This window comes from Cydia pomonella, chromosome 11, assembly GCF_033807575.1.
Source record: "Cydia pomonella isolate Wapato2018A chromosome 11, ilCydPomo1, whole genome shotgun sequence".
NCBI lineage: Eukaryota > Metazoa > Arthropoda > Insecta > Lepidoptera > Tortricidae > Cydia > Cydia pomonella.
The window spans coordinates 9755956-9766252 of NC_084713.1; the positions used below are offsets into that span (position 1 = coordinate 9755956).

General features: G+C 34.7%; 1 protein-coding gene across 1 annotated transcript; it reads left to right on the forward strand.

Annotated features, from left to right (window-relative positions):
• Positions 1 to 485: 485 nt before the first annotated feature.
• LOC133522792 (uncharacterized) lies at positions 486 to 9889 on the forward strand. Its single transcript, XM_061858239.1, is given in 4 exon segments — positions 486 to 989; positions 3605 to 3800; positions 3802 to 3979; positions 8680 to 9889. Coding segments are annotated over 4 exon segments (891 nt in total). The 5' UTR covers positions 486 to 970; the 3' UTR covers positions 9178 to 9889.
• Positions 9890 to 10297: the final 408 nt, after the last annotated feature.

Here is a 10297-nt window from a genome sequence, read left to right on the forward strand (position 1 = left end):
GTCAAACAAAGACCTCTCGCCGATTTGATTTCCGATATGATTTACGAGGCAATTAAACGTAATCAAGGAATTATCTCAGTGTCGCGAATAGTGCCGGTCCCACGTGCCGGCGCGCGATAAAAACTCACTTCGGATAGACTCATCGATGATTCACCGCCGGCCGAATGTTCGCTTACACAAGATTTGGAAAGAGACTGGAGTAGAAGATTTTATAATAATTATAAAAAAAAGTTAAAAAAAAATAAAAAAATAATTGTATTTTTGTTGTGAAATAATATTAAATTTGCGTTTCTATTTTTATAGTAACACAATAATTTTATTAACCTACTATATAATCTTTAAAACTAGATAACGCATTATTTTTTTTTAGCTATTGACAAATGATTTACAACACAAATCAAAAATATTATTTGTGTCTTATTGCGTTCCTACTGTAATAAATTATTGTGTTACAATGATTTTATTCGCTTTTTAGGATAATCTTTAAAATTAGATAAGGTCAAAATGTGCTTAGGATAATAAAAAAAGTTTAGGTACGTAACTATTGTTTTTTTTTTTTGCTTTCCTACTGTAGAAAAGTTTCATCAGCATTCGTCTCCGCAATCCGGTGGAACTTTAGTCCCGCCCGGTCGGTAAGGGTTTTCGCATAATGTTTGACCGGCTATTTCATGTACGGTGCCGCTTTTTGGTACCCATTCATCGAGTGGAGGTTGCCTGTGCGCCGGTCTCGCACTCGCGACTCGCCCCACGCCGGTGACACACGATTCGAAACGAATAGTGCGAATTCAAATAGTGCCTTCCAATTTAGAATTTTTTTTTTGTGTTTTATTTTGAAGTGCTCGTGGTTTTAGTATCCGCCCAGTGATGAATAGTTTGAACTGTCATTTGTTTTCCCATAAGTAGGAAATCGTGTTTGTATTTAACGCGTGAATATGGACTTGCCTGAAGGAGCTACATCAATGCATTGTTCATGGATGTCTTTTTAACTGGTGTGTGTTATTATTAATTAACAATTATATTTTTAAAAAAGAATTTTGTTTGTGTTCGGAAAGTGGTCATTATGTTCATTAGCTATAAAATAATAATTTAATCGATTTATTTTATGACATTAATAAAAATACAAAATGCCTATGACGCCGATGGTCCTAGGTTCAAATCCCGGTAAGGGCATTTATTTGTGTAAAAACACAGATAGTCATGGGTGTTTTCTATGTATATAAGAATTGATATATGTATTATATATATCGTTGTCTGAGTACCCACAACACAAGCCTTCTTGAGCTTACTGTGGAGCTTAGTCAATTTGTGTAAAAATATCCAATATTTATTTATTATCAATCTTATTTTCTCTACATATTGTTTGTTTTATTGAAAATATAGATATCGAGAATTAATGACAAATGTAGCTGAAACTACACAAATAAACAATAAATCACAAGGCCTCATTGCTACAACACTATGCATACAACAATAGCAATAAATAAAGCAACGCACCCAAGTGAATGTACACCACTATTACGATTCAAGTGCTCCAATACCTATCTGAATATGTCATTGTTATTGTTAAAACCGATCGATGCTCGTTTTCGGAAGCCCGTCGGAGAAGTGCAGTACCTATTCAGCAAGTCGTGTGGGAATGCTCAACAGCCCGTCGGCAACATGTCAAAAGGATTTTTCCTTGAAACCGACAGCGATGACATCCGATACTCGTTTGTTTTTCGGATTCGGAAATTGGATGATTAACTTTTTAATTGATTAATTAGTTTAAACGTTAAATAGAATTCCGGGTTGTCGATTGGTAGCATCATGATGTCGCTATCACAGATAAATTTTCCTCTCTTGTGTTCTAAGAATTAGCTTAGCAAATATATTAGAAAATGCTTAGTACAAACAAGTGTACAATGAGTAAGTACAGTACGTCGCGCGTCAACGATCCCTAAGCCATACTACCTATACCATGACATAATTTAAATTATAATCCTGCGGAAATTGAAATCAGACATCTATGACGCCTGTAAAAACGGGAAAATCCAAAGTATTGTCATGTTACAATTTTCGTGGTACTGCACGGGCCGTATTGTTTGTTCTCGCGATTCATCCCACGATGCTAATATGCTACTATTCGTACACAATAGCCACAGCCTAAAAACATTCCGCGAAAACCGAACTCAAACTAACAGATCGACAATATATTAGTCAAATTGTATTATACTGTGGTGAAAATAGCGTCATGTTTGGTTAACATACATTAAATTGTCAACGACACGGATTGACCCAATGATTCACTGACCATTAAACTCTACTTTATCCTTATCTGACATAATATATTACGTGCGAAATTCTAACACGTCAAACATTAAGTTGTTAGTTTTCAAAAGGAAAATAATCATTATATTAAACACATTGACAATAATGGTGTTGCTAAATGAATAAAACCGCAAAATTATCACATGTTGACACTGCTCTATTAGTTTTATTTTTATTCAAAATTTTCTAGGATAATATTAAAGTCTTACTACCGCAATGTCTGTAACTCGTTACTTGTATTGAGCTACATGACTAACTACCTACCTATATAAATAAGTAATAAACCTCTGGAAGCCAATCCTTGGTCGTAAAATGTCACTTTTGCGCAATCTGAAATGGTCACTTTCTACACGTTTGCACCCAGACCCGTTGTTGGTGGCACTTTTTTAAAGTTTGCAAACGAAGCTCCGCATATTGCTGGCCTCGGACCGTAAAACATATTTTACGGTCGCTGCAAAACATCTCAGCCGTCAATAACATTTTGCATTAAAATCGAAAGTTACTTGAGATTTAAGTTAAATCACTTTTACAGGCTGTTTTACCAAAATTGGATTAATATTACATATTGTCTTTTCCAATAAACGCACTTTGTTTTTTTTTCCATATGTGAAAGAAAAACCTCGTCAACTGTCTATAAATGGATAGGAAAATTGAGAAAGCACGTTGAGATAAAGATAGTAACTACATACATAAAGCAGTGTACGCAGAGTTGAGCCTATATCTGTTCCTCCGGTAATCGTCGAGCTTATTATTTTTTATGTGACTCCTCAAGTACTTTGAGGAATGCGAGCTACTGTGTGAACCGACTTCGGAAGTATATTACGTTCAAGAATGCATGAGATTGTATTAACTAAAATATTGACACAAACAATGCGATTTTGAAAAGACAAATTTAAATAGTTCATGAGTTACCCCTTTTATTCTTTTACAATGTTATCAAACTCGTATCGATTTCTTAGCATGAGTAGCATGACTATTAGTTATCATAAAATTTTATTTAACAAATTTTTTAAATATTAGGTACAAAAGCTACCTTACTAACTAGGATATTGTGATACCCCATTTCACAATTTTGATATATAAACACTTTGATATCTACGTATGCAAAACACTTACTGATAACATATTTATACAATAGGCAAGCGAAATTCTTAAGTTAATAACAAGAACGTTGTAAAGATTATTATTATCTATAGCTGAATAATTTAATTAGCATCCACAGTGATAACAATCAATCGGTCTACTTTCTTGTCATTATAATTATGACGAAATTATAACGGCGTTCATATTGTTGCAGGTTTTTCCAAAAAGCTTTTGGTAGCTGTATGCGTAGTACTAGTAGTCACAATGTGTCTCACGCCCGTCGAAGCCCGACCGCCACACAAAACAAGACACAACAAAGAAGAAAGATTAAAAAATAAGCTAATGCCAAAAGAAGAAAGAATAAAGTCCAAGGCGCTGCCAAAGAACGTACCTCTCCACACGATGTTAGCAAGAAAAATTATAAAAAAAACTGAAGAACACTAGGAGGTTCTTCGAGGATGCGCGACAAGAAGTCAGGGACTCAATGGAGCATAGATATGGAAACCCCAAATGGTTGCCTAAAGTCAAATTCACCGAGATACATAATCACACTTACGAAGACTTGAATAATGGAATGTCTAAGAAAAAAGTAAGTTTTTACTTTAACATAGTTTTACTAAAATTGATCCTTCCAGTTCTCTTTAAAAAAAATACAAGTACATACAATTGAGTCCGGTCACAAACCGTTATTAGACCAATTGTTTGTTCGTACCTACTAGCTTTATACATAAATATTATTTAATATATGTAATGTAATAGTTTTATACAGTCACTCTAAATAAATTAGACTTATGTTCAAGTATCTATTTTCACTATATTGTGCAAATTTCTGAGTAACCTTTTAGATCAAGGACCTCTCAATGGTTCCGTCTGCCTATTTCGTAATTTTTGCATATGACTAACAAGTCGGCCTACCAGCCGCCGGATATACTATTAAATAGGTCACTGATGAATCGTTTGGGTTAAATAATTTGAATTAAGTGATTCATATTACGTGAGATAATCTAACGTTAGAAATATCCTTACATTTCACCTTTCTAATATAACTTCCTGAACGATTCGTTTTTGTGAGTTGCCATTAGCGGACAGAATATTGGTGCCATTGATTTTTTTTTAATTCTACATTTACGTACCTAGTTTTTTTTTTTGTTTACCAAAGTAACGTGCCAATGCTGATCGAATTAAGCTATTGCATGACTCAAGTTGGTAAAACATACTCCGCTGTAGTGCGTCGCGGGGGAGGACGGGTTGCGCCCATCTTTCATTTTCCGTTCAATGTTTTAAAATTATTTTTTAATTTTTGCTCTCTTTAAGGTAAGATTCCCGCGCACATTAGTCCGCTCGAGGCTTCGCGGCGGCTTAAATGAGGCTCCGTCGGCCAAATTACACGGGCCCGGCCCGCCGCGCGTTTATTTACTTCACATTGTACTTAAGGGCAATAACTACAAATGCGGGCCTTTATTTTCAATACCGCTTTGCGCGAAAATTGACGCAATTTTTAACCGACGATATTACTTCATTTAAATTTTTTATCGCCGCTCTAATTCATGAAATTAAATTGATAAAGTTCAGTTTCGAAATTTAAACCCATCGATTATCAATTCAAAATTTAATTGGGAGGCATTATCTCTTCAAATTTAATAAGCACCGCCTCCAAGCGCAGCCAGGCAGAAAAAGTCTTTGGTAAACGGAGATTCTTTTTGGAGCGCTTGAATTGTGAGGGTTTAAGTCAAGCTGGTGCTTCATAAATCCGAGCTTTACTGTGCGTGCTAGTGGGAGCCGGGCAAACAAAGAAGCCAGTTAAATATTTCGAGGAAATTTGCATAGATCGACAGCGTCCATGGCGGCACGCGAGCCGATAACCACGGTCCAAGCCGCGTATGATAATTGCTTCTAGACCATTGATTGTTCTCGCCGCCTCCAACCGATATATAAGATATACAAGCATGTGTAACGGGTCTTCTTAAGCTCTTTTATTGTTTGTTGAACATACATCTGGACCGTGACTTTCTATTACGTATTAGTATTGGACACCCACTAATTAGTACACAAAACTAATGCGACACGAGACAATAAGCATGTGTGCATTGGTGCTTTGGTGTCTGTTCATATTAGGAGAGTTTTACGACCAACACCAGCCGTCGAACTGACTTCTCACATGGTACAGTATTAGTCGCTTAGTGTACACACCGTTGTATGTTAAATATTTCTGAAGTTCGACTTGACATTTCATCGATGTATGGCCACTTAAGAAATTCAAATATTTGACTATGGGCAAAGGAAAGCGTTAGAATTCAAGTGATCTCAGCTCCGCTTCGACTTTAGTTGACTTACGGATAGTTAAAAATTAAATAGCTCTCAACACAACAAGAATACAAGAAGTTTGATTAGTTTTTTCGATGTATATCAAATATAAAGATGGATCAAGATGTAATGATGGAGCGTGCTAAATTATATATAAGATATATAATATATTAAAGTTATTCGCAGGGCCATTAAAGCAGCTTGTATATTTTTGCGCACTTCGTTGCTTAAGATAATGTTATAGGTGTACAGTCACATTAACGCCAAAATGCAAAAAAAAAAGTAAACGACACGATACGTATGTTTTGAGGATTAAATATATATAAGAAATAAAGTAAAAGGAAGAAATTGAATTACATAATTGAAAACGTCTGACTGTTTAGACCTCTCAATAAGTTTAGAGTGTAATTGCTTTTGTTATACAATTCCTGAAGAATATTTAATCGCCGGGAATAAGCATTCGCTAAAGCATAGCCGCGAAGTTATCAGCGCCCGCGCCGGCCGACGGCGGGCGAGAGACAAGCGCATTTCCTCACTGGAGACGCTAGAGTTTGTTCAGTATTTACGATTTAACAAAACAACAAGAAATGTTAAAAACACATTATTTGCTCAAGTGAGACGAATGTGAACTTACGATTCCGGGCGAGGCGTTTGTCTGGGACACGTTCTCGCCTCGCGCCGCTCTTTAGCGCAAATATACGGCGTATTGTCGGTTTTCAGCTTTAATACTTGCGTTTGCGCCGACGCTTTTATTATCGCTCGACAATTTCTTCTTCGGAATTCCATACAGGAAAATGTGAAACATGAATTTTACGACTTCAACACATTGATACTTAAACAATTATAAAATATCTAATTAAAATGTATTATAAGTATTCGCATTAAAATCGCTTGAAAAATACACAATGGATTATATAAAATCTGAAATCAAATCATGAAACAGTCTTTATAAATAGAGCATCACTAAGCAACAATATTCCACAAACGTTATCCCATGAATCACCCATTCATGGGGAGGAAGTTTACAAATGACACTGTTTATAAGTAAACAAAATATTCAGTTACGTCTCTCAACCGTCCGGTGTAATATTATATTCTATGAAGTGTCACGATTATTCTGGATGAGTTCATTCATGCAGTATTTAAGTTCTATACAAATATAAAAGTGAACTGTATGAAACGGCATTACAAATCAATACTGAATGGAGTAAATTGTAGCGTGGTAAATCACAAATTTTATTGTAAAGCGAATAGTTTTCCTCGTTAGTTAAAATGACACAGACAAAGTCTAAATGACTAATTTCATTATAATTGATATCTTTTTAGAGGTTATTTGCAGTTTACTTTTATGTAGGTACTAATAGTTAGCTATCTCGTAAATACGGTTTTAGTTATCTTTAAGTACATTATATATAAAGTCACGTCTGAAAATATCGATACGAAAAAGTGCCAAAAATATGTATACACTACTTTAATATACGGGCAATAAAGTTTTGTATACATATTTTTGGCCCTATTTTCGTATTGATATTTTCAGACGTGACCGTATCATTAGCCACAAGTTTTGTGAATTCTATTTTTACTTATTAAAATAAAATGATTAAGAAAATTATGATTAAGGATATCTCTTGTCATCATTTAACGTATTACTGTTTATACCTTACCTTAGTACGCAACTAGCATCAAGACAAGACATTTTAAAAGAATAGTAACCGATCAGTTACAAGAGTCGAGGATAACCGGCTAAGCAACTTGTATTTACCTAGATTCTGCGCTTCAGTACAACTATAATATAGTACTGAAGCACACTCACAATAAATCTTATTGTCCTGGGACCAAAGAAAATATGATGGACATGGATCTACATGCTTGCAAATAAATAAATAAATATGTTACCCAATGCCCCTGTAACATAGACTTTAGAGGCTTGCCAAATGGGTTTAATGCAATTTCTATTCCAAGTGCTACCTTAGCGCTGAGCGCTTGCCAACAATGCTAAACAACTGTCACTGATAGTGGAACAATGGAGTCAGATCAATTAATGGATCGACCTAGACAGGATTATGCCCTAACCATTGGATATTTTCCTAATCGCAAGTTTGTACTAAACAAAACACATTAGCTCAATTCTTGGCATATTAAATTTATCAACCTAATAATAATAAATAAATATTTCTTTATCAACCTAATCGCACACACACAATCTGGCCATTGCGATGTTAGTGGTACTGCAACTGGATACGACACTTGCAATTATGCTTGGGAGATTGTGTCATAGGCGAGCTATGTCTCTAACCTAACTCTAAAGAACTTAAGCGCCCAATATTCTCAATTCGTTTGCGTCATTGTAAATTTGAGTTATATACGTAGTTACGTCGAGACGTACCTGGGTATTCACCGGTTAACAGATATTCAATGCTAAGACAAATAAATTAACGAATATCGTATTGAAACCTGAATTTAGAGGAGTGTTGAACATTTAATGAAGTGATTAATTTTGTGGGCGATAATAAGACAATGATTAACGTTAATGTTTATTGCAATCGATCAAACATATGTACATATTTGTTAGATATTTAGATCAGATTAGATCTGTAGCTATCTTAACAACTTTAGTTACCTACGTAGATATTATTTAAAGCAGTTTTATAGCTAGTGTGATCTAAAGTATGATTTCATTTGTAATGAATTTAAAGAAAAACTGGTTAATGACCAGGCAATCGGTCGTAGGTTGTGTAAAGTTGTGTTAATGTCAGTTGAACAGTCCTGTTGATCACAAAAACGGATAATACAACCTCGACACGAATTAGCTTCGCAGTAAAATATCGGACTTTATACATGTTTAACGACCAACAACTTGCTTCCAGCTTACGAGTAGAACTGAGACAACAATGGCTGAAAAAAAACTATACCTCCCTTGTAAACTTAAAGTACAACTAACAATTTTAGATTATCGTTACTGATCTCCTTTTTCTTTTGTTTCAGTTTGAGTACGTCGTGCCGAAGCTGTACAAAAGCTTAGTACAATTCAAGTTGGTCTGGGAGCGTCTCGGCAACGTCACGATCACTCAATTAGACATCCATTTCCAGCAAAACTACGCGAAAAAACGTGAATCTGTCATTCGTTCGACACTGGACGAACTTTTCAAGCTTCTTACAGAAATTGAAGATGACATGGATAAAGCAAATATCCCTAAACCACATATTAACATTAACAAACTAAATCTAGAAGATTTACATAAAGACAACGTAGAAACCACTCTCTGTCTTCGACAAGACATGATTGCTATTAGAGCGTATGCTAATACATTGAAGAAGTGGTATTGGGAACTGCGGTGTCCAGACGACTCGAATCCAAAACTGTCTGAACAATGTAGAAGAGCTGATCAGGCACTGTTCACGAAAAGAACTCCCCAGCGCAACGGCAATTCTAAACGACACAGGAGACAAAGAAGGCACCGGCATTTTAGATCAATCCCGTAGTTAAAGTTACTCAGTTCTGCGTCAAGTTTTAACAAATTTATTGCATTCCAATGATTTGAATTCATCTAAAACTAGACAAACATGTATGTTAACCCTACGAGTAGAGTCTAGCCCGCGCGACATGTCCTCGTAATTGATTCATGGAAATCATTGAGCAGTGTGATTTTTTCTATTTACTGGTTGATATTACAGATTGTTAACCAATTATAATTAAGTCACAGGACTTTTTTTAAAGTCAGGTTATGAGTATTATAGTTATGTAATTTGAACTCTTAGCTATTTAATATATAACTTAGTGTCTGTATTATTTATTTCTAGATTTTAGTTTATGCTCTCTGTAACACATTAAGCTTGTGTAGAATTGTTGCTACCAATTTTATGACTGCCCAGTCGAGTTATTGAACATTGATAACTTCTTAATGGTTTGATAAAATTTTAAGTAAGTATCATTTAAATCAGTATTGTTCGTCAATATTTTTAAACATACAGCGATCGATATATGTGTTTGAAGTAACGGTTTTGTAAGTATTGGGTACTTTCTCTGTGATATTTAGTAATCCGTTGTAAGTAATCTTAATTTATTCTAGGTTAAGCACTTTCAATATGTTCCTTTTTACCGTCACTTTCATTTTTTATCATTATTTAAATTTCACTGTTTTTTTGTTGTCATCTCATGTTTTCTAACTAATTATTTATTATTTTTGTTCTTTTTAAAATTCCATTACCTTTGTTAGGGTTCCGTAGCCAAATGGCAAAAAACGGAACCCTTATAGATTCGTCATGTCCGTCTGTCTGCCCGATTCTGTCACAGCCACTTTTTTTTTATAGTCGTACTTTTAAATGCTTAACTGATCTTATATTTATTTTTATCGGTTGTAAAATCGGTAACAGTAAATTTAGTAATCTTTATAAGAACCCGTATTCTGAATAACAATATATTATTAGTCAGAAACCTAAAATAGACCCCCACGTTAAGGGTATAAATTAAAAGGGGATTGGTAAGATCTCCACGAACATTCGTGACGTTAGAAAAAAAAATGCGTAGTTGGAATCACTTTATTTACAGTATTAGGTTGAAAACATGAAAACAAAATAAAAGATTTTAGATTTTGAAGCCGGT